General features: G+C 38.9%; 1 protein-coding gene across 1 annotated transcript in view; it reads right to left on the bottom strand.

Moving 5' to 3' along the window:
* Positions 1–26306, bottom strand: part of ANO10 (anoctamin 10) — a 229601-nt gene that overhangs the window by 177439 nt on the left and 25856 nt on the right. The window contains exons 5-10 of the mRNA XM_026016370.2: positions 20732–20851; positions 17320–17889; positions 15856–15911; positions 14129–14203; positions 12115–12297; positions 1093–1284 (exon numbers count right to left, since the gene is read on the bottom strand). Coding sequence (XP_025872155.1) covers positions 1093–1284; positions 12115–12297; positions 14129–14203; positions 15856–15911; positions 17320–17889; positions 20732–20851 — 1196 coding nt within the window. The remainder of the gene's footprint in view (positions 1–1092; positions 1285–12114; positions 12298–14128; positions 14204–15855; positions 15912–17319; positions 17890–20731; positions 20852–26306) is intronic.

Below are 26306 nucleotides of genomic sequence, written 5' to 3'. Positions count from 1 at the left end.
CTATTTTTTCTCTGCTATTCAGATTGAATCATTCTATTAGGTCTGTTTTCCAATTTCTGATCTTTCCTCTACTTTCATTCTGCTATTGCACTCATCCACTAAGTTTATTTTAATTGTATTATTCACTTCCAAAATATCTATTTGCCTCTCCTTTATATCTTCTATTTCTTTGCTGAAATATTCTATTTTTCCATCTGTTTTAGGTGTATTTATTAAGGCTGCTTTAAAATCTTTGATATTTCTAACATCTGTCACCTTGATGGCTGCATCATTAAAGTGACCATGCCACCACCCCCCCCCTTTTTTTTTTACCATCCTTGTTCTTGGTATGATGATTTTTTTTTTTTTTTAAATAAAAACCCGGACATTTTTGATGTTACAAGATTCTGTATGTTACTTAAAACTTTTGTTTTATTTGGTTACTATAGCACTACTCCAGCAGGGAAAGAAGAAACAACAGCTTGTTAGGCTGCCCATTGGACACCGCTGACACCCAAGGTGGGGCGTGGGGTCCTTATTATTGCTGGACAGGGATCAGACTTCTGGCTTCCCACCAGGCCCCTCACTGATACCTCTTTAGCTAGGAGGGGTACAAGTGCCACAGGTGTACTCCCATGTGACCTCTGCTGTGCTGGATGGTGGTGAAAGGTCTGACTTTCCATTAGGCTTTCTCTGAGACCACACCAGCAGAAACTGGAAAAGGAACCTCATTATTACTGGGTAGGAGTGGAAGTCCAGGCTCTCTACATGATCTGCACTGACACTGCAGTGACAAGGGTCTCATTATTACCCAGTGGGTGAAGTCCCAGCTGGCTAATTTCCTAGAAAACTATCAGAATTTTGCACCGGAAAGGGGTCATAGGAAATCATAATTTATCTCCCCTACCCCATCCCTAACTTTAAACACAAGGAAAGCAAGGTCCAGAAAAAATTAGTAACTAAAGTCACAAAGCGAGTTTGTTGAAAAAAAAATAAAAAAAGAGATAACATCCAGTTTTCACAAATCTCTCCTTAGCACTTTTATTTTTAATCATAATGCCCCACTTTGATATTTATTTTCCAAAGGAATAATTTTTTTTCTCAAATAATTACCTGCCATACACCAATATTGGCTGAAGGTTCTGCAAATGGTCGTTTGAGGACTCTGCACATTTTTAAGGCATCTGAATTAACTTCAGTGAAGTTATTTAGCACAGCAAAGGCAGCTGCTAATGGGTAAACGCAGGAGAAAAGGCTCACATAACCAAACTGAAGGAATAACTCCAAGTAATCATCAAAGGTACCCTGAAAATGTAAACCACAAGAAAAAAAACAGGCATTTTTTTTAATATCATATAATAAGAAAACATTTGCAATATTACCCAAGGCACTGGACTCCAACCAAAAACAAAACAAACAAACAAAAACCAAAGCAAAACAAAAAAACCCCTCAGAATTTCTCCCAATTTCTTCTTCTCAACAACAGAATTTACATAAATTCCAAAACAGTCATATATTTAAGTTTCTGAAAGAATGAAATGATTTTGCTACTCATTTCATTGTGCCAAATCTGAATTATTACATAATAACAGCAAAGCTAAAGATGTTTATTCTTAATCAACTAACAAGAAATGATTCCACATCACTATTAGAAATTTTACATGACTGCTCCATGGGTACCTCAGAATCTCAGTCACTGACCCTCCATTTAAAAACTGGGAGTGGCCGGGGTGCCTGGGTGGCATAGTGGTTAAGCATCTGCCTTCAGCTCAGATTATGATCCCGGGGTCCTGGGATTGAATCCCCTATTGGGCTCCCCACAAGGAGCCTGCTTCTCCCTCTGCCTGTGTCTCTGCCTCTCTCTCTATCTCTATCTCTCATGAATAAATAAAACTTAAAAAAACAAAAAAACTGAGAGTGGTGGTATGTCTGGGTGGCTTAGCAGTTGAGTGTCTGCCTTCAGATCAGAGCATGACCCCGAGGTCTGGGGACCCAAGTCCCACATCAGGCTCCCCGCAGGGAGCCTACTTCTCCCTCTGCCTATGTCTCTCTTTGTGTCTCTCATGAATAAATAAGTAAAATCTTAAAAAAAAAAAAAAAAAAAAAAAGAGTGGTGATGCCAATGAAAATGGCAGAGTAAGGACCTCCAGAAATGTGTACCTCCATGAAAATGTAAAAAATGGCAAAATGTGTCAAAACCAATTTTTGGGGTACTCTGGAAGTTAACCAAAGGCTTGTAGAAATTCTGGCTGCATGTAGTCATGGCAAACATCTCAATCTTCTGGCATTTTTAACTTATTCTAGTCTCATCTTCTGCTCTCCAGCTCTGCAGCAACCTTGAAAAACAAAACAAAACAAAAAACAAGCATGCACTCCCAGGACCAAAGGGAGCAGAGTGCGGCTGGAGATCTTTGAAAGCCTCATTCCCAAAAGGAAATCATTATTTGACCTGGTTAGTGGTACCTTAGAAGACCCCACTCAAAAGGCTCATCTTTATTCAACTTCACTGAGTCACTTTTAATGCTAAAGGCTTCTCCTTAGGTATGTTCGCTGAATTTTAAACATCAGTCAGCCTGAGATAATGAGTAGCAGAGCTGGGGTGAACAAGGGACTAGCCAAGGAGCTCAAAAGGAAAGCTGAGGAATGACACATCCACAGGGACTCTGAAAAGTTCCAACATTTTCCTGGAAATCTAGAAGACCAGGCACATGCATAGTATCCTGCATAATCTCAGGAAAGATCTGAGAAGGCTCTAAGATCTCACCTTTGCATAAGCAGAAAGTGAATGCTAAGGCAGAATTTTGAACTTCCTGGTTTAATGTTACACAAAACCAGGCATCTGATGCAGGATAGAAGCATAAAAATTTTCACCTTTAGCCCAGAAGGCTGACCCTATGACCTGCATAATTTTGATAAGGATTAAATTAAGTGCTGGTTGCTACATTCTTAAAAAGTCTCATGACTGCCTGTACATCTCACCAACATTTAATATCGAACTGAATGAGAAGCACAAGAGAAATCTTGCAGAAGTAGTTTTATGAGAATAAATTTGAAGAAATATTTATGATTTAATACTCACAGTATGTCCCCTCTCCCTTGAGCATTAAGCATATAACCACCAGCTTCATACGGAAAAAGTACAACTATTTCAAGATGCCCGCAGGTCCTGTCCCAGTGGACAGAAAGCACCTTTTTGCACTGAAAATGTTTCAAGAATTCTTTCTTGACTGTTCACTTGCAATCCCATATCAACATCTATTTAACACTCAACACAACAAAATACTCATTCTTCTCAAGAGCACATGAAACAATCTTCAGGATAGAGAGAGTTAGGTCATAAAATGATTCTCAACAAATCTAAAAGGCTTAAAAATCATACAAAATATCTTCTCTGACCACAATGGAAGTGGAAAACAGTAACAAAAGGAAATTTGGGAGACTCACATATTGTATGGATATTAAGCAACATACTCCTAAAAAATCAATAAGTCAAAGAAGAAATCACAAGATAAATGAGAAAATACTTTGAGATGAATGAAAATTAAGACACAATATATCAAAACTTATGGGATGCTGTGAAAACAGTGCTCAGAGGCAAGTTCATGGGTATAAGTGCCTTCATTTAAAAAAAAAAAAAGGCAGATCTCAAAACAACTAAAATTTTCACCTTAAGAATCTAGTAAAAGGAAAAAAAGAATCTAGTAAAAGGAAAAAAAGAATCTAGTAAAAGAATAGTAAACTAAATTTAAAGCAAGCAAAAGGATATAAGCACAATAAAGTTTTATATGCATATGACAATTTATATAAATACATAAACATGTATTTTATATAATTAATTATAATCATTTCAATAGATACAGGAAAAAACCCAAAATCTGATACTCTTTCATGATAAAAACACTCAACAAATGAATAACAGAGAACTTTCTCTGGCATAAGGACAGACATATAGAGGTCAACAGAATAGCACTGACAGTGCTAAGACCATTCAATGAAGGAAAAAATTATTTTTTTAAACAAATAGTGCTAGGACAACTAGATATCCACATGCGAAAGAATGAATCTGGACTCTTCCTCGCTATCTACAAAAATTAATTAAAAATGGATCAGACCTAAATCAAGAGCTGTCTATAAAATTCTTAGAAGAAAATATACGAGTAAATCTTCCTGTCTTTAGATAAGGCAATGGTTTCTTAGAGATGACACCAAAAGAACCAGCATCAAAATAGAGAGACATCTGATTCCATTAAAATTTTAAAATTCTGTGCATCAAAGGACACTCAAGAAAAAGCTAACCCATAGAATGGAAGGATATTTTTGCAAATCATATAGCTGATGAGAAATTTATATTCAGGAGCATTTGTGGGTGGCTCAGTCAGTTAAGCAACTGACTTTTGATTTCAGCTCAGGTCAAGATCTCAGGGTCATGAGATTGAGCCCTACATCCACAGTAGGTATGGAGCCTGCTCAAGACTCTCACTCCTACTATGTCTGCCCCACCCCCGACCCATTCACGCTCTAAAAAAAAATTTATATTCAGAATATTTGAAGAACTCTTGCAATGAAATAATAAAAAGGCAGATAATCTGATGAAAAGTGGGCAAAGAATGTGAATACATATATTCCCAAAGAAGAGACACAATGGTCAAAAAGCACATGGAAAGATAATCAGTATCTTTGGGCATTAAGAAAATGCAAATCACAAACACAATGAAACACCATTTCACACGTATTAGGTGTGGCTATCATTAAAAGGGGGGAATGGTGCCTGGATGGCTCATTCGGTTAAGCATCTGACCCTTGGTCTTGCTCACATCATGATCTCGTGGTAATGAGGTCAAGCCCTGTGTTGGGCTCCATATGCAGTGTGGAGTCTACTTGAGATTCTCTCTCTCTCCCTCTGGCCCTCCCCCAACATGTGCATGCTTGAGCTCTCTCTCTCTCAAATAAATAAGTCTAAAAGAAAAAAAAGAAGTTATTAAAAGAGGGAAAAAGGCAAAACATAACGTGTTGATAGAGATGCAGAAAAAAATGGGACTGGTAGGGATGTAAAATGATACCAACTGCCTTTGAAAACAGTCTGGCAGTTCTTCAAAAAGTGAAACACAGAGTGAACTTATGACCTAGCCCATGGTACCATGGGTACCACATGTTCATAAGAAACACATTCATACAGAAGTTTGCACACAAATGTTCATACCAGCATTATTCATAAAAGCCAAAAAGTGAAAACAATCCAAATGTCTTTCAGCTGATGAATGAATAAATAAAATGTAGTATATCCATACAATGGAATTTTATTCAACCACAAAAGGAATAAAGTACAGATACATGTTATCTCATGGATAAACCTTGAAAGTATTGTGCTTAGTGAAAGAAGCCAGACACAAAGGCCATATACTATACAATTCCATTTACATGACATGCACACAATAGGTAAATCCACAGAGACAGAATGCAGGCTGGTGGTTGCCAGAGCCTGGGGTAGAACTGACTGCTTAATAGGTATGGGATTTCTTTCGGGAACGATGAAATATTCTGGAATTAGTGGTGACTGTTGTAAAACCTTACGAATTTACTAAAAATCATTACACTGTACACTTCAAAATGGCTAAATTTTATGGTATGCAAATTATATCCCAATTCTGAAAAAAAAAAAGCAAAGAAAAAAAAAAGCTGATAGCAACAAGGAACCTCCCCAAGAGTTACTCCATCAAAAAGTCACACTTGCTGACTTCCAGCATGCTCTGGCCTCCTCATGACCATCCAAGAACACAGGCTGCAATGATTCTAACTCAATAAAAATACTTGTCACAATATTTTAAAGTAATATTAAGTATTCTATAGTATTCTATATAGTATAAAATATATATTCTATGTAATTCTATATATTCTATTATATACATCTTATATATATTATTATTACATACAGTCTATATATTATACATAAATACATAAATATATTATATATTTAATATGATAAACATATAATGTATTATACATTTAATATACATTTTATGTTTAATATATTTTATATATACTACATGTATATTAAAGCTCAGTAGCTGAGCTTCAGTGTAGGTCAGATTGCACTTCTAGTCAAGTTATTTTCTTATTTTGTATTTCACTAAAATAGAAAATACCCAAACCTAAGTACTGGGAATGGTAGAAAGTGCTTCTTTCAGGTGTTCTGAGTACATGGAGAAAGCATGAACCCAGAGATTCTACTGTTTTCAAGGTTCACATGGGCCTTAGGAGACAGTGGTGGTTGGCACTCAGCTGGAGATTCTGTGGTGAGTAGTTTCTAAACCACTCTTTGGTTGCATTTGCTTCTGGAAAGTATTTCCTTATGTTGTGTTGTAGCATATAGATGTGGTTTTAAAACATACCTAATGATATGGCATCGATTCATTTCTCTGAAAAGTGTAGAAATCAAGAGTTAGGAAAGAGTGAAAATCTTAGCTATTAAGCCATTTTTACAACAATTCAGTCTTAAGAAATCCTGATAGCCTACATTCGGCTTTCAAAACTGTGCTGTTTCAATTCTGAAAGTACGTGGTTGAGCCTCTGCAGAGATGTGTGGACAAATTCTCCTGGATGTGCCAATAGGCAGCCTTCAGAAGGCATTTTTAGCATACAACACCCAGTGAGCTCCTCCCACCTATAGCAGTGCACTGGACATTCTGTTTTTCCATCTCACACAGGGAGTGAGTATAGTATGTTAACACCATATCGGTACTTTTACATTTCTGAGCACTTTGGAGCCAGTAAATTTAGCAAAGCAGGGACGTACTCCAACAGAAAGAAGGGGAAAAAAATGCAAATTCAATAAAGTAAATAATCACATATTAAAATAAAAATACATTAACCAAGACACTATAATTATACTAGTGGCAAGTTTGCAAGGACCAACTAACACAAACTTATAACATTTTAAGAGAAAAGCTGTCATTAAGAATACTATAATATTTCCATGAAATCATAACTAATTTTACATGTCTACTTACTAAATGAATGAAAACAAAATTTTAGGTTTCAAGTGATCCATCCCACTGGCTCCTCAAATCAGCCCTGGAGAAACACCATGTCTGAGAGTTCCCTACATTGAGTGCAGGACAAGGGAAGAAAGTATACTGAGGACAACATACAACACACAGACATCAGGGACTGGACATTCTTCTCATAAAACTTATTCCATATTGAATGCCTGCTAAGAGTTAACAGGTAAATAACATGATAAATAACATGGGGACCCTGCCCTCAGTGATTGAGAAAGGAAAAGTATTAGTAAGTCACACAAAACCCTAAATAAATGTACACATGGTGTTCCATTAGGAAATTTATTAGTGTAAATGAACATATTAAATAATGAAAGGACTTAATCTGATAATCTCAACAGAAGCAAATAAATGAAAAATTTGATAAAATTTAACATCCTTCACAATACAAACTCTTAGCAAATAAGGAAAAAAACATTTAAACTGGTTTGGGATCCCTGGGTGGCGCAGCGGTTTGGCGCCTGCCTTTGGCCCGGGGCGCGATCCTGGAGACCCAGGATCGAATCCCACATCAGGCTCCCGGTGCATGGAGCCTGCTTCTCCCTCTGCCTGTGTCTCTGCCTCTCTCTTTCTCTCTCTGTGACTATCATAAATAAATAAATAAATAATAAATAAATAAATAAATAAATAAATAAATAAATAAATAAATAAATAAAAAATAAACTGGTAAAAAGTCATCCACCAAAAACATGTGACAAACACAACACTCAATGATGACAAAAAAAAAAAAAAATCAGGAACAAGAGAAAAATTCCTATTGTAACTACTTCTGTCCAAATTATGTTGAACACATTAGTGAGCCCAAAAGATAACTATGAAGATGAATAAGGAAAACAGCTGCTATTTATTTTTTTATAGCTGAAATATCTGTCTACATAGGAAATTCAAGAAAATGGACTGGAAATAATGGAAGACTCAGCAAGGCTGCAGGATAAAACATACAAAAATCAACAGCACCCCGATGTTTCTAGCAGCAATGGCCACAATAGCCAAACTGTGGAAGGAGCCTCGGTGTCCATCGAAAGATGAATGGATAAAGAAGATGTGGTTTATGTATACAATGGAATATTACTCAGCAATTAGAAACGACAAATACCCACCATTTGCTTCAACGTGGATGGAACTGGAGGGTATTATGCTGAGTGAAGTAAGTCAATCGGAGAAGGACAAACAGTGTATGTTCTCATTCATTTGGGGAATATAAATAATAGTGAAAGGGAATATAAAGGAAGGGAAAAGAAATGTTGGGAAATATCAGGAAGGGAGACAGAACATAAAGACTCCTAACTCGGGGAAACGAACTAGGGGTGGTGGAAGGGGAGGAGGGCAGGTGTTGGAGGGGAATGGGTGACGGGCACTGAGGTGGACACTTGACGGGATGAGCACTGGGTGTTTTTCTGTATGTTGGTAAATTGAACACCAATAAAAATTAATTAAAAAAAAATCAACAGCATTCCTATGTACTGGCAACAAACAATTAAAAACTATTTTTAAAAAGCTACCAATTAGAGGAAACAGGAAAGTCTCAATGTATCCACCAGCATATAACTTATTTGTTATAAAGTGAAAAACCTCCTCTGCCATCTGCCTGTCAGCAGGTCAATCCAGGAATCTAAAATGTCAGCTCCAACCTACACAAGGGGCAACCTGACATCATACCCCCTGATGGGGTACAATGGAGGTACCTTCTGGTAATCGCCAAGCTTGAATCATATAAGGAAACAATGGGACCAACTGGCTACTCCAAAGCCAATGCCCTGCAAAACAAAAAAGGCAGGAGAGCTATTCTAGATCTGCAGTTTTAAGCTGTTTGGTCTTTGAAGCCCTAAACTCTTAAAAATGACTGAGGACACCAAAGGCCTTTTGTTTATAGGAGTTCTACCAGTGCATGTTTGAAACTAAAACTCAAACTGTAAAAACTATTTCTCATTGATTCATTTAAATAAAAACATTAACATCAATAAAACACTGCTGAAAAAAATAATCACATTTTCCAAGACAAAAATGTTCAGTATAGAGAATAGTGCTGTTTAAGTTTTTAGCAAATTTCTTAACGTTTACCTTATTAGAAGGCAGCTCTTTTACTGTGTGGCAATGTTGCCCTAACTGAAGCATTTGTCATGCAAATTCATATTCATGCAGCTATGCAGTTGGGTGTGAACTGGCAATTTGCAGGAGAGGGGCAGCAGTGTACACTGCAGATCGAGGTGCTCTATGGCCTTAGCCCTGTGGCTGGTACAGCAGGGTCAGAAGACCCCAGCAAATTACCCTCGGTGAAGACATTACAGCGGTGTTCTTTTTCCTTACTTTTTACTTACTCTGTCCTGCATTATCCAAGTTTCCTACAGTGCCTAACAAGTAGTACTTTTATAATGTTGTTTGTGTTTCAGTCCAATTTGTTTTCCCCAAAATTTGGTTATTATGTTAGATTCTCATAGAGCAGTCAGGATGAGCTTTACAGTACATACAATTCTAAGTTCAGACTTCAGTGAGGAGAAAAATACACTTGGAGGGAAGAATCAGTGCATAGGAAACGATCTAGAGCATATATGACCAAAAAGTATGTCCCCTCTCCCAATACATGGAGAGAGTTGAAATAGCAAATACTGGATTGTCACTCCATTAGAGAGAGTAGAGGGGGACATGTAGGATATGAGGACGGGAAAATGCATCTGATCACACAGGACCCTGCAACCAAGTTAAAGAGTAGCACTGCTAACCCCAGCGTCCACTCACAGACCCAGGACCCTCAAAGAGAAACTTGTCCCCTATTTCATTTACTTCACCTCAGAGAGCCCAAGCTGAATGACAGAAAGACTCTCATCTGGAAAAGCAAAGCCTTGAATCTTGTTCTTGATTTAGTTGCCAGGTGATAAACAACATAGAGCTTCATCGGCCTTTTATTAACATAGGAGTAGCAATGCTTAATTTTCTCTTGTAAAGATATTATCAGATGTCATGAAATGCCACAAAGGTGAGGTCTAAGATTCTGGCAGTGTCATCTTATTAGTGCACCGTTCTTAGGTGAATTAAAATTGCTTGCGCAAGAAGCATATTGATTTACTGTACACTACTCACTGAGCCAGGAGAAAGGAGAAGAAACTGGTCTTGAGAAGAGTGTGAATTTGATCTGGGGCACTTTGGGAGATAATGTTGTTTGCCCAAGTAATTCAGAGATTGACAGCAGATTCTGATTATAGGAAGAAGAGGAGGAAAGTAGATATAAATATGGAGAATTATTTCAACAAACTGTGAGGGGCAGGAAAGATAGGACATGAACAGCAGAAGATGTGAGGGTTTGCTTGGTTTGGGACAGGAGGGTTGCTGACAGTTGAGGCAGGGAGAAGGGGAAGTGGGAGATGTGGGAGCTCCAGGTGGGCACTGGGAAAAGAGGCCTTGAGAGGGGATGCAGAATAAAGGGGATGGAATAAAGAGCTTGGAGGAGAGACTGCTGGTTGGCTTCCATAAGAGAGTAAAGGACAAAAAATAAACACAGCCAGAAATAGCACTCCCCCAGAACAAGCAAGGAAAGGATTCTGACACAGCATGAAGCAGACTGAGTTTTCAGGCCACAGTAAGCTAGCCCTCAAACCAATTCAGGCAAGATGGCGCCATACTGTGCAAATGTGTTCCTTTAACTCTTCCTGCGCATAAAGGCGAGCATGTATGTGTGTGTGTGTGCGCGCGTGTGTGTGTGTGTGTTACATGTGCACACACATACCTGCATTTTCTCTGACCCTTCATGTATAAACAGAAATAGTGTTCCTGGTCATGCGTGCCATAAATTTATACTTTGAATCACGTTCTCCCTCAAAGACAGCAATGACAGAAAACGCTAGTGCATATATGTATATTTTCATCAGAGGCATATCACCACTCAAAAATTAGAAAATCAGCTGCTTAGGTGAGAAACAGAACAAAATGCAAGGTGGTGAGCAGGAGCCTGGTCAGACTCCAATCCACAGGCCAACAACGTGGCTAGATCTGCATCCTATGGAGCAGGGGACTCAAACGCACCCCACTCCCCTGGAGGCTGAGGCTAGGCTGTTTGAACAAAACCAGGAGCTAGGACAGTGTTCCACTTAACCGGAAAGGAGGCTGGAAAAAGCCACAACTGCTGCTCTGGAATACAGCTTGTGTCAACAGCACGCTACCTACTTGCTCTCCAAAATCCCTGATGTCATCACAAGGTGGGAGCTCTGAACTAAAGACTTAAGAGGCTCAGGGGACAGTTGTGAAAATAAGGTAGGAAGAAGTGAGCAGAGAGAGAATACACTCCTCCTCAAGATGAACATACCGACTAAAACTCATAAGCACATAAGAAAAAGGGGCACAGGAGCCAAGAAACTCATAAGATGATTCATTAAGATGGAAAGCAAGACTAAGTGAGTTTCACAATAACAGACCCTCACAGATGAGCCACTGCAGGGCCTATTTCATAAGAAGAGTACCACCCACCCTAAGGAGGAAGGGGTAGGATGTACAGTGACCCAAAGTAGATGTGACGCTGACACCCCTTGCCCACGAACACAAGCCAGATGCTTCCACTGTTACAAGTGGCCAAACTGCCAGTGATCTGCTGGCAGTTCCTACAAAGAACTCAGACATTTTCTATCTTAAAGGGACCATTTTGTACTTACAATACAACTGAGTAATTTAAACTACAAATGAGACTGAAGATTGACACTCCAGTTTCAGCAGTGGGCTTCAGCCTCCTCCAGACGCTGGCAGCACCCCGAGCAAGCAAGGTGCTGCCTCTTTTCAGCCTTCTCATCTCTCCCTGGCTCTGGCATCTTTGCAGCAATGACTGCCACAAGCCTTGGCAGAGCAGTGACAGAACTGGCCAAACCTACCCTCTGCTGTTGTTAGGCATAAGTTCCAATTAAAGACAGCAACATTTCAATGCAGTTCCTCCTTTTCTTTTTAGCTTTAAAGTAGCTCTTGTTTAAAGCACCCTGGCGGGAAAGACACTAAAGTAGCTACATCTGAGACAGTGGGCAAACACATGTGTTGAGCTCAGTGCATGACTGTTAACTCACTTTTAGTCAATGGTTAATTCAGCAATAGTCAAACTTACCAAATAGGTTCCCATTTCTTTTTCCAGGACAACTTGTTCATATAATGTAGCATCAATGTCGGCTTTCAAAGCCTGCACCTTCCTCCTCACCTGCACGTGGTGCTTCTTTTGGAGCCAATAAGGAAGAAGAGATTCCATAATTTGGTTAAGGATCTGGGAGGTAATCAGGAGAGTGGCCAAGCTCTAAAAAGAAACACACAAATGGAATCTGACAATGTAGTTTAATGAGATCACAGTATACACATAATCATGTAATAAATAAAATGGTACCTTCAACAAACAGTATATTATTAACAAAAACTAGTATCAAAGAAGCTAGATGCTAGAATAATGCTTCTAATTTTTTTTTCACAAGAAGAACATACTAAAATGCAAAAATTGTTATATATAAATAGGATTAAAATAAGAAATAAATCAATTATGAGTTGGCAGGGGAAAATTTAACTTAAGATTGTATTTTTTGTCATCTCATCCTTGCTACAACATAACAATCTACATATTGCCAACTTTGTAAAAAAGCAGTTTGGCCAAACTTTTTTTAATATTTTATTTATTTATTCATGAGAAACACAGAGAGAAGGCAAAGACATAGGCAGAGGAAGAAGCAGGCTCCCTGCAGGAGGCCGATATGAGACTTGATCCCTGGAACTCCGGGATCACACCCTGAGCCAAAGGCAGACACTCAACCGTGGACCCACGTAGGCGTCCCAGTTTGGCCAAACTTTAAAAAAAAATTACAAAATGAACACATTCTCTTTCACTAAAGAAAATCTAGAAAGGAGGGAAAAAAAGTCCACCGTAATTCCACAAGCATGATGGAACCACTGCTAACATCTTAGGATACTTTTTTCCAATCACAAATAAAAATACAAGTAGCCCACGGACTGCTGTTGACTCTATATCATTCCCAACATTCACTACTATCAATGCTGCTCCTTGGATACCTGTATACATGAATCTTTGTTCCTATCTCTGATGATTTACTAGGGATGGATTAAGGTTCTTGGCAAAGCTGCCCAAGAAGTTTCCAGAAATGCTGTGTCAATTTCTGCTTACCCCAGACGGACAAAACTGTTTCTATCACACACCGCCTTTGCTGGTATTAAAATCATATTATTTAAGAAGTCCTTCCCTAACCCCATCTCGTATCTCCTGTTAAAGAAAAGGAGACTCTCTAAGGTACAAGAAATGAGAAGTCATACCCTGATAATACACTAACAGCAGGACAGAAGACAATGTGTACATCCAACTTCTCAATCTCAAAATGTATTATTCCGAACTTTTAATTTTCAAAAAAGTAGCAATATATCTCGTATTGTTCTTAAGATTGTGGCATTTACTTTTACTTTTATGCAAGCAGTTAGACATAACTACAAAATCTTCTTTCTCTTTACTAATGTTTACAGCATATTAAAACCAAGAAAGAACAGCTCTGATAGCTGGCTCAGTTATAAAAAAGATAATTTAGATAGCAATAATTTGTACTCAATTTATCTTTTTCACTGGCATTTGTGATCCAAGAATGGCAACACACCAAAGTAAATGTCACTTTCCTAAACATTCCAGAAAAGACACAACATTGCATAGGACCTGCTGGTCTTTAAGTTTAACAATTTATTCATTTAAAAAAGGAAACGTGTAAGGTACACTTAAAGTCACACCAATCACCCCGCACTCTGGGACACACACAAAACTTCAATTAAGAAATATACTTCAAAAAAAAAAAAAGGAATATACTTTTTTCATCAGAATTGATTTACAAGCTTTGAGATGAACTATGTATTTTATTTACTTCTACTATATTAGTTTTGCAAGTGGGTTAGCTTCAACTAATTTGTTTTCAGTTGAGTATGATACACAATGCAATTGCTAATGGTTTTATATTTAGAAATGGCTTCAAAATATACAAAATGTAACATTTAATATCTAAAAATAACAATGTTAATTACATTACCCGAATATAGGAAAGTAGCCCTAAAACCTGTAAAACTCATACCTTTTGCTATTCACTCACCTGACGCAACAGCTTCATATCCCTCAAGACAAAGGCAATGTAGAAGAGTGAGGCAAAGCAATTCAGAAAGTTGAACTGCCAAAAAAGAGAGTAATATTTCACACTGGTTTACAAAACTTTATCAAAATTATAAATATAGCATTAAAAATGTATTGAGGGAGCTTCCAGTCCTGACAAGATGGCATAGACTTGTTTCTCCCCTATTCCTCCTCACTAAGCATGTCCATAAACTCTGGAAATAACACAAAGGGCAAGCAAAGGAGAACTCTGAAAGCTGCCTAGAGCCTAGAAGATGAACTGGTTTGGGACTCCAGGCCAGCCTAGCAGATTTCTACTATATTCTAACACAAGAGGAAGAGCAAGGCCCACCCAGCCTTTTCCGCCCTCAACCAGCACTCCAGATAGCCTGGATGGGCTCATTCCCTACCTACCCACCTCACCCCAACCCCCGTTCATTCAAAGAGTCCTACAGACCTGGCAAAGGGGACCTCTCTGGAGTCCTCACCAAGAGTGCATCCCACCCTGCAAAACCTGGCACTCCCCTGCCCCACGGAGACATACTAGGACAGCCAGACAGCAAGCACCAGCATTTTGAATATCAATATCTCACAGTGCTAGAATGAAGCCTTCAAAGACTTTTTAGGTATGCACAGCTGTTTGTTCCTTTTCTAATGTCCAAATTGCTAAACTGTTGAATTTTTATTACCTACTTATGAAAAATGTTACTTCCTTACCACTGTTGCCTTTACAAATTTACCTACCTCCAGAAACCTAAACACCTTCCTATCAGTTAAAACCTGAAAAACTAGATAAATAAGCTTCTTAGAATGATTTCTGTAACTGTAACAAAAACTTGTTTCTCTAGAACCCTTTCTTGGGGGTAAGGTACATGGACTGTGCTCCAGGTGAAGAGTTTAGAGGACTCTCTCTGTACCTTTCTTAATCCGCAGTTATGTTCCCAATGGCTGAGGTGACCTCCTGATAAACGAGGGGCTTCCAAGCTGATATTTATTATTTATAATAATAACGGGAAGAAGCCTAGTATGTGAGCTTATATACAAATACCAAGCAGGTTACACTATGCCTTTTCTCCATTTCTTTCCTCCTAGCCAATAAAATATGCTGGGAATCTCTTAGACTTTGGAAAACTCTTTCACAAAATTAAAAAAACAAAAACAAAAACAAAAAACGTAATGCTCCATCACTGAACAGAATTGTTGAATAGTGAAACAAAGAAGTGACCAAAAGGAAAAGAACAGAAACAGGTCTATAACATGGTTAGTTAGTTTGTTAAATAACTAGAAATTGGCTCTACTACTAATTTCTGTACTTGAAGTCTTAACAGCATGTGTACATAGGCAGTAAGACAACTGAACACATATGTAAACACACTCAATCCTTGCCTACCTATACCAAATATACTGATATTTTAAATTAAAAGCCAGTCTTCGTATTTATACCCCTATTAACTAGTATACATAAGTTTCATAATCCAAGTAGATTTGGGTTTTTTTTTTAAAGATTTTATTTATTCATGAGAGACACAGAGGAGAGAGAGGCAGAAACACAGGCAGAAACACAGAGGGAGAAGCAGGCTCCATGCAGGGAGCCTGAGGCAGGACTCAATCCCAGAACCCCGGGATCATGACCTGAGCCAAAGGCAGACACTCAACTGCTGAGCCACCCAGGCATCTCCAAATAGATTTGTATATAAAAACTCTACTCACCACCAAAACTTTCAGAATTAAATGATTCTGGTAGGCAGATTCCAATCTGTGATTCTCTAAAATATTAAAAAGGAGAGGAAATTTCTCTTAGATAAGCAAGAAGTATGGGAGGCTGTCATGGGGTAAAAGTGGATATACTGAGGCAGAGAGCCTCGGTGAGCAAACATGCCGGAATGTTGTTCATGGCTCCATCTCACACATCTGAACAGCACCTAGGAGGAAACTCGGCTTAGGACACATTGTCCACAGTACTGCAGAGCACTGTGTTCTGAAATTATTCTTCAAGTATTACTGCAACAAAGAAATATGGGATGTATTGGCAAATGATCCCACTAAAAGCCATCCAGAAGAAGACCCTGAATAAATAAAACTGATGGCAACCTCTAAAGAGGGCAATAAAGCCCTCTGTGTGTGTGCCTCACAAGGATTAACTCAGAGGGCAACTCAAATATCTATCCTCAGCTGGGGAAAGGAGACATGGGAGGACAGGCCCTAGGACATCAGGGCAAAAGGACAAAGAAGAAGAAGATTCTGAAGAGAAGTGTCCTCCTGCACAGAGATGGTGTTAGGCTCACCTGGACTGGAACCACTCAGCTATTCAGCCACTGCCTATCGCTGGCCAAGTCTCTTAGTCTCCTGATACTCAGCCCACCTTGCCCACAAAAACAGCACCAATACTGCCCTCCCCCAGGGTCACTGTCAGTATAAGAAACATCACAAAATCTCTCCTCCAGTTTCAACACAAGGAGAGCACTCAGTAAATAGTAGTTGTTAAATGAAGAAAATAATTTAAAACATCTTTATGGTGCATAAAATTAAGACAAAGACTTCTTTCTGGGGAATATTACATATTTACTTGTTTGAGTGAATAAAAAGAGTGAATGGCCTGTCAAGACCATTTTTAAACTATAACCAGTTCCCCTTTAACCACAAACAGAAGAGTACCCACTACACTAAGGTCAATAGCCTCAGTGCTCTAAACAGCTAGACAGCAGACACAGTTCATTTGGCCAAAGTACCTGAAGATAATTTAATCTACTCTACCCTCAACAAAAAAATACAAAATTATAGTATTGAGATTACAGGTTTTAGACACAGAAAGGTCTGGATTAGCCTGGCTCTACGATTTGCCTGAACCTTGTTAATAACCCTCAGTGTTTTTGTCCCTAAAATGGTGATATAACTTCTATTTCATGGTGTCCTGAGGAGGTGAAAATAAGATACCATGAACAAAAAGTTAGCAGGGCACCTGGAGTACAGTAACTAAAATTACTCTATGACTACCATGATAACCAGGAGGTGAGAGCATCAGAACCCACAAAGCTGATGAATTCCTCCTTATGTCTCTATAGTGAGCCCACAGCAACATCTCCTTGCTTTGCAAAGCAGCCGTTATAGGAATCCTCTCATACAAGCACACTTGCTATAGGCAAATATGACATAAATACAAGCATCAAGTCTTACCCCATGAAGTTAGAAACTCAGCAGCATATCGATAGAGGCGGTTCATGATCTCAATCACAATGGCATAGATGATGCTGGGCACATACAACAGGACACTGGTCCACTCAGATCCACTGTTTTCATGTAGACTCAAGGCCCAGGCCTCCATGTCAAAGTAAATCATCATGACATACAAGGAGAAATAGAGACAGAGACACACAAATGGCAGAGAGACCAGGTAAATACGCAGTTGTCTCTTGTAGCTGGGGTAGAGAGGTTCCTCCCTACCGGTGATGGGATTGATACCCAGGACCCCATGGAATCCTGGCCGAGGCTCCTCAAACTGTCTCTTCATAACGAGTGTCCCCCACCTATAGGTCATATTGGCACAGCCACGCTTCCACACTTCCAGGATCACTGTGGACCAGATCAGGTTGAAGGAGGCGAAGATCACGTACTTGTCATAGTCTTCCCACACAAACAAATAGTAAGGTAACCCAATGACTGCCATAGGGATTAAGGCAACAGTGAAATATTCCAAAAATCCAAAGTAAAGCGCGATTGTTTCCCCAAAGTAGCCACGAATACAGTCTACAAGGAAAGGGAAAAGATGACCTTAAGTACAGACTACCAAAGACTTTTGCCATTTCAAGTAAGCTTATTTTTTTTAGTTAAAGGGGGATCATTTAGTACCTTCATTTCCCAGTGTGCGATGGTAAATCCATTTTCTATGCAGTACAAAGACCCCACTTGTCTGGTTAGCAGACCTGATATTTGTCCCAGCTTAGAGACCTGGGTCTGTTTCCTTTTTATTTCCTTATCTGATGGATGCCCTCTTCCCAAAAAAACTCAGCTTAGGGTTTGTCCTAAATTTTTTTTTTTAAGATTTTATTTATTTATTCATGAGAGACACAGAGAGAGAGAGAGAGAGAGAGAGAGAGAGAGAGAGAGATTGGCAGAGACAGGCAGCAGGAGAAGCAGGCTCCATGCAGGGAGCCTGACATGAGACTCGATCCCAGGTCTCCAGGATTACGCCCTGGGCTGCAGGCAGCGTTAAACCACTGCACCACCGGGGCTGCCCATTGTCCTAAATTTCTAAGATCCTAGTTGAAACTTAGCCATAGCCAATGAGCCATTTTAATTTGGGGGCTTAATTTATGTTCTCCATCTTTCTCTCATTTTAATATCATAGTTATAGATGCTCTTTTCAAAGAAGACTCCCTGTCCACAGTATCCACTTCTGCTATCCAAAAATATAAATATTGATAAACAATATACCATGGCAAATGATTCAATATACTGAAGAAAAGTTATTCAAAAGCAGAAAACAATATTCTACACATTAACTTCTAGAACAGCCACAGGTCACATTTATCTATACCTTCATAAAAGAACTGAGTGAAAAAAGGACAAGTAATATCACTGTTAAATATTCTGTGAACACAACATGAGCTAATCCAAAAGGCATCGCCAATACTACATCCTTTGACAGCTGCATCTACTTGGGTGAGTGCCTGGGTTGCAAAAGCATCCTGCACTGGGACCAGGGTGGGATGCAGGAGCTTGGGAGGGGCAGAAATGGGGTATTATTTCCTGGTTATTACATGCGGTTAACACTTTAAGATAATTGTGTCAGATCAGTCTAAAAAGATATGTATCAGAGTAAGCTATACTCTAAGCTATTTAGATAAGCTATTTTCTCCTATCTTTATTCTTCTAACTAACACACGAACATATTAAAATAAATGATAGGATAGTGTCACCTCAAATCTGAATCAGGTTAAAGGATGTTTAATCAATGGAAAAAAAAAAAAAAAAAGGTGCTCATGGTCCTGGGCTCCAAATCACACGACCTCCCTCTTCCAATTTCAAGGGGAAGGTCAAGATTTGCCCATGCCCCAACTGCAATCCTAGTCCCAGCCTGCCCCAAAACCTCACACCTTCTACCACAACCATGCTCAGCCTTCACCATCAACTCACTTTTCCCCTCACTTTCTAAGCAGCTACTGGAGTGAAAAAATATCAATAAGTGTAACACAAAATAATTAGCATATTACCCAGAACTATCAAAAACAAAACTTTTCCTTTCAAAGAATACAAAAAAAAAATTCAAAATGCAATTTCAAATTTCATCTTAAAAACATATACTTGTTTACTATTTAGCCGTTTTCAGGAATGGAAATAGAAATAAAATTATTTTAGAGGGATTCCTTTAAACAAAGTCAAAAGAGAAATGCCCTTTAAAGAAACACTGAGGGATGCCCAGGTGGCTCAGTGGCTGAGCATCTGCCTTTGGCTCAAGGTATGATCCCAGAGTCCTGGGATCGAGTCCCACATCAGCCTTTCTGCATGGAGCCTGCTTCTCCCTCTGCCAATGTCTCTGTCTCTCTCTCTCTGTGATTCTCATGAATAAATAAATAAAATCTTTAAAAAAATATTGATAGGGGACACCTGGTTAGCTCAGCAGTTTGGCGCCTGCCCTCAGACCAGGGCATGACCCTGGAAACCCAGGATTGAGTCCCACGTCGGGCTCCCTGCATGGAGCCTGCTTCTCCCTCTGCCTGTGTCTCTGCCTCTCTCTCTCTCTCTCTCTCTGTGTCTCTCATGAATAAATTAATAAAATATTTAAAAAAAAATATTGATAGCAATGCTTATGGTCAAATCTAACAGCTCAATAATCCTTATGCTTAAAAAACATAACTAAAAAAAATTAAAAAATCATAACTAAGCCAAAAAATTTGAACATCCAAACTGATGTCAGTTTATGTACAGTCATTTTCAACACATACCAAATAAATTAATGGATACTCTTAAAATTGTATTCAGAGAAAATGGATACATTCAGTAATACGCATCAAGATAGTTACAAACTACCGCAAAAGATGTTTAGGCCCTAAAAATGAGCATAGCTCAATCCATTCAAATTATTAGTTCTAAAGAAACAGAAATTTTCAAAGACAAAATATTCACAGTCAAATGAAATTCTTAAAAAGTCTGTTCTATTCCAACTCTGACCAGGGACTTAAATTGCCTGTGTTGGTGAAATTTAGTGAAAGCTTATAATTCAGTCCATTTGAAATGGTATTAGAAATAAATTACTAGGGACGCCTGGGTGGCTCAGCAGTTGAGCATCTGCCTTTGGCGTGATCCAGGATCAAGTACCCCGTTGGGCTCTTTGCATGGAGTCTGCTTCTCCCTCTGCCTATATCTCTGCTTCTCTCTCTATGCGTCTCTCATGAATAAATAAAATCTTTTTTAAAAATTACTAAATAGGTCATGTAATTCATCTTATCCAATCCCAATTTTGGTCTCCCTGCAGCTGGTGAGCCCTGTCCAGCTGTGTCAAATGTCTAGCCAAGAGAGAAAACACCACTGCTGAATCATGACTTATTAATTCTTCCTCTCCTCTACAAGAACAGGTATTGACACATACCTAGGGGCTGATACTTTAAAGTAAACCGAGTATACCAGCTGTCCTCAAGCTTCTTCAGGGCTTCATTATCATGCAATGGGAACACCTGAATCACGATGCCAGAGGTGAGCAGTCTTCTCACTGTGGAGGGAAAATGTGCCAAACTAGATAAAATGGATTTGAGATCGCTCATGACATACTTCTTCAAATGCTATAAGGACAGCCCAATAAGGAAGGAGTGCTACACAAAGATCAGTGGTATATTGCCTATTCTAAAGGCATATATTCTTTTGTTCTCAACAATGTAAATATCTTAACTATTTTCTTTATGAAGGCAATACAAGTTTATGTAAAATTTTAAACCATAAAGAAGTGAACAAATTAGAACTGGAGAGAACCTCCCACAAAAAATAACCAGTATAAACAGCAATTTTGTGTAAAACCAGACTTCAAAACATACATTCATAAATATGTATTATAAAAACAAAAGTAGGATTGTCCTGTACACATTGTTCTGTAATCTTTTCTCATGTAGTGGTGTATAATGAATGTTTTTCCATGCCAATGCATATAAACATGAAATGTCCTTTCTAACAGTATCATAATATTCCCTTGTGTGAAGTGCTATAAATTTAATCCTCTACTGAAAAATACTTGCCCCCTCCCCACTTTTTTGCTATTATAAATGTTAAAATTCAGGGTGCCTGGGTGGCTCAGTCAGTTAGGCATCCAACTCTTGGTTTCAGTTCATGATCTCAGAGTGATGGGATCAAGCCCCGCATCAGGCTCCATACTTAGTTGGGAGTCTGCTTAAGATTCTCTCCCTCTGCTCCTCCCCCTGTGGCACACATATGAGTGCATGTTTGCTCTAAAATAATCAAACAAATGTTAAAATTCTTATATGCGTATCTTTTTCCAGCTGCCCACTATTTCCTCAAACACACTTAGAAATAGAATTGCTAGGCCCAAGAGCATATTTTTTTAAATTAGAACACCTATTATAAAACTGCCCCTAGAAAGATTTGACCTGTCATCCCACTGCAGTGAAGGTAAGAAGACAGTGTTCAGTTCCTTTCATTCTTGATGATACTGAATACTTACAAAATCATTTTCATCTTTTCTAATCTGTAACAAAGGCTTATGATTACAAACAGCAAATATCAAAATCGAATGAAATCAAACTTCCAGCAGTCATGTGACTGGTATGATTTTATCACTCATGCACATATTTGAAAGAGACAAATGAATTTAACCAAAGACAATATCCCCTGGTAATAATAAGTGAAAACGGCATTCTCTCTCCATAACTATTTAGAATGACTCACTGTGTGGGCAGGTTTTCAGGTCTTAGCAGGAAGTGTGTTCAGCAGATGTGGGGAGCTCTGATGCAGTGCCTTGTGCCGTATGTGAGGAGATGGACTACTTTCTACACAAGTTCCTAGTAGAGTCTCTAACTAAAGAATATAGGTAATAAGATGGAATTTGCATAAAGAAAAGATGCCTTGCTGTTTTCATCCACTGATAAGGTTTGAGCTCTTAAGGTTTATAAGCTCACCTCTTCCAAGGGCTGCCTCTCTTATTTTCTATCTAGCTTGTCACAAAAGACAAGTGATGAGCATAATAAACAAGCCCCTCAAGAAAGATTATAAAGGAATGTCTACAGCATTGAAGAAAAACATGTTTTAAGTTTTCAGTGTAGAAATACTACAAATAACAAAGAGACGGTATTCTCAAGACATATGCTCTATCATAAACTCTGGAGTAATTTAAAAAAGTAAAGCAGGGGTGCCTGGGTGGCGTCTGACTCTTGATTCTGGCTCAGGTCATATCAGGGTCATGAGATCAAGCCCTTATCAGGCTCCACACCAGGTGAGGGGCTTGCTTAAGTTTCCCTTTCTCCCACTCCCTCTGCCCCTGTCCCTTCCCTCTCTAAAAATAAACAATAATAAAATTAAAAGTAAAGCTAACTTCTTAGAAATGAACAAAGAATGATAAACAGGAGATATGTGATACCAACCATAGGAAAAAGTCTGAGTCTGAAAGAAAAATTCTTAATAGATGATTCTTATATCTCACACAGAAGTTACAAAAATGTCTTAAAGGGGCACCTGAATGGCTCAGTTGGTTGAGCATCTGACTCTTGGTTTAGGCTCAGGTCCTGATCTGAGGGTTGTGAGACTGAGCCCTGGGTCAGACTCCATTCTCAGCAGGGAGTCCGCTGGAGTCTCCCTCTTCCTTTCCCTCTGCCTCCCCCTGCTCTTGTGCTCTCTTTCTCTAAAAATAAATAAATAAATATTTTCTAAAAAGTCTTGAAAAGCTATGGATTCTATGAAATCCCTAATGACTCAAAAAAGCATACAGTCAAAATATCAGTAGTTAGGAGGGAAAAGGTACATGGTTTAAAAGTTATATTAGCCACTGATGCTGTCAAATCCATTTTTTATTATTTTTATTCTGAAGTGTTTCAGTGGATTTTTCTTCAGCTCACATGAGTCAAAGTTAGTCACCCACAGCTGCTTTGATTCTTAACTCTTATTTGAAGATGCACAGCTGTAATGTATTCTTTCTTCCATTACTATCCTTTTCAATTACTGTATCAAGTTAAACAACTTTGAACTAACAATGTCTAAATTATTTTACTATGTCTAAGTTCTTTCTAAAAAACTGACTGCATTCTACTATAGATGACTTTCTAGGCAGGCATAATAACCAGCTACTTCTAAAAATAGGGCTGTGAACCAAGGAATTCAGAGAGAATATAAAAACTCAAGTTCTAAATCACGCAGCTTCTCTTCACAATCAACGCCAAAAGTATGGTTTCAATTTCAGCATCTAAAAACAGATATTTTTCTTTGATCCTTTAACTTTCTCTTGTCAGCTAAGAATGCAATTATAATGACCCTTACCTTCAAAGGAAAATATGATGCTGTGCAGGCCTATTTAAGAAACAACTGTTTCCCAGGAGTATCAAGGTAGCAGACTGGAGGATCCTGAGCTCAGCTCTTCCCAGACACACTAAGGCTACAGCTACACAAATAACAACTCTGAGAATGACCTGAAGACTAACAGAATGGCTCTTTAATGGCTAGAAATAATAAGTCACATCAAGAAGCACAGGAGGGGCAGAGAAGCAGTCTGATCAGGACCACACCCTCAGCATGGCATCCCAAAGGGGGAGGGATATCACATGCAAGGAGGTCCTCCTTACGGAGTGAGCAGTTCAAGCCCAACATGGGACAACCTTGCCCTGGGGACCTGCACTGGGCCTCAGAATGTCTGGTATTGAAAATCAGCACAGCTTAATCCCAAGAAAGCCAGAGGGCTACAGAAAACCAAGATGCTACTTTTATTTTTTTTAAGATTTTATTTATTTATTCATCACACACACACACACACACACACACACACACACACAGGCAGAGAAGAGACACAGGCAGAAGGAGAAGTAGGCTCCTTGTGGGGAGCCGGATGCAGGACTCAATCCCAGGACCCCGGGATCACAACCTGCACTGAAGGCAGACGCTCAACCACTGAGCCACCCAGGTTCCCAAGATGCTACTGTAAAACACCCATCTACATACTCACCCTAAGACCTAGTGCAGAGGCACCAGTTTGAAAAGCACCAGGGCCATATACGAAGGAGATATACTGGCACATGCCAGAGGTACAGGCAACTGCAGGAAATTCCCCAGGAACAGAAGCACTGACAGATGCCATTGTTCTCACCCTACCTAGCTGGCTTAGTACTGGTGAGAAATAGTCCTGACATTCTGCACCTACTTGCTAGCACTGGTAGCCCCACCCTGGTATTCCCCTGCAGAATTGCCCTGCTTAACTCTCCCCACCCTGGAAGGCACCTCCACCCCACCACACCCACCAGGCCACCTCTGCCTTAACTAATGCTCCCCTAAAGGGGCTCCCATCCACCATGAGTCCACAACAGCTGTGGCCGACCCAAAACAGAAGGGAACACACAAAGGACTATCCTGGAGCTCCTGATTTTGCTGACCAGTGGAGGAATGCACTTCTGGGTCTCACAGTACACCTACACAAAGCCACTCCTTCAAGACCAGGAGATGTAGCTGATATACCTAATATGCACAAACATACACAGAGAGCCAAGATGAAAAAACAGAAAAATATGTTCCAAATGAAAGAACAAGACAAAACCTCAGAAAAAGAACTAAATGAAAAAGAGATAAACAATCTACCTGATAAAGAGTTCCAAGTAATGGTCATGAAGATGCTCACCAAACTCAGGTTAAGAATTGATGAAGACAGCAAGAACTTCAAGAAAGGGTCAAAAAATATCAAACAAGAACTAATCAGAGCTGAAGAATACAATAACTGAATTGAAAAATACACTAAGAATCAACAGCAGATTAGTGGATGCAGAAGAATGGATCAGCAATCTGGTAAAAAGGGTAATGAAAGTGACCCTAGCTGAATGGCAAAAAGAAAAAAGAATTTCAAAAACTGAGGATAGTTTAAGAAACTTTAAGGACACCATCAATGGTACTGGCATTTGTATTATAAAGGTCCCAGAATGAAAAGAGAAAGAAAGAAAATAAATAAATAAATAAATAAATAAATAAATAATAAATTTTAAAAAAGAGAGAGAGAAGAGAAAGAGAAAGGAGCAGAAAACTTATTTAAGGAAGTTACAGCAGACAGACTAGAAAACAGACATCCAGGTCCAAAAAGGAAAGAAAGCCCCACGGCAGCCTGGGTGGCTCAGCGGTTTAGTGCTGCCTTCAGCCCAGGGTGTGATCCTGGAGACCTGGGATTCAGTCCCACATTGGCCTTCCTGCATGGAGCCTGCTTCTCCTTCTGCCTGTGTCTCTGTGCCCCATTCTCTCTCTCTCTCTCTCTCTCACACACACATAAATAAATAAGTCAAACCCCAAACAATATGAACCCAAAGAGGTTCATCCCAAGATACAAAATAATGTCAAAAATTAAAGAGAAAATATTAAAAGAAGCAGGAGTCAAGCAACTAGTTACATACATGGGAACACCTATAATACTATCAGCTGATTTTTTTGGCAGACTTTTGCAGGTCAGAATGGAATGGCACAATATATTCAAAGTGCTGAAAGTAAAAACTCATAAAGAGGAACAGTCTACCCAGCAAGGTTATCATTCAGAATTGAAGTAAAGATAGAGTTTCCCAGACAAAAGAGTTCACTGCCACTAGACCTGCTTTACAGGAAATGTTAAGGGGCTTCTTTAAGTGGAAAAGAAAAGGCCATAACTAGAAGAAATTTTTGAAAGAAAAAAATCTAACAGTGAACATACAGTAAAAGTGGTAGATCAATCATTTACACAACTAGTATGAAGGTTAAAAGACAAAAGTAATATCTACAACAGTTAATTATGGGAAAATAAAAAAATAAAAAGATGTGAAATATAACAAAAAAAAAACACAAAACAGGGTAGGGGGAGAGTAAAAAATGCAGTGCTTTTAGGATTTGCTCAAACTTAGGTAACCATCACCTTAAAACACACTGCTACATACATAGGGTATTATAAGTGAACCTCCTGGTAATCACAAACCAAAAACCTATAATAGATACACAAAATTAAAAAGAAAAGA

This window comes from Vulpes vulpes, chromosome 11, assembly GCF_048418805.1.
Source record: "Vulpes vulpes isolate BD-2025 chromosome 11, VulVul3, whole genome shotgun sequence".
In the NCBI taxonomy this organism is placed as follows: Eukaryota; Metazoa; Chordata; class Mammalia; order Carnivora; family Canidae; genus Vulpes; species Vulpes vulpes.
This window is presented reverse-complemented; position numbering and strand designations above follow the sequence as displayed.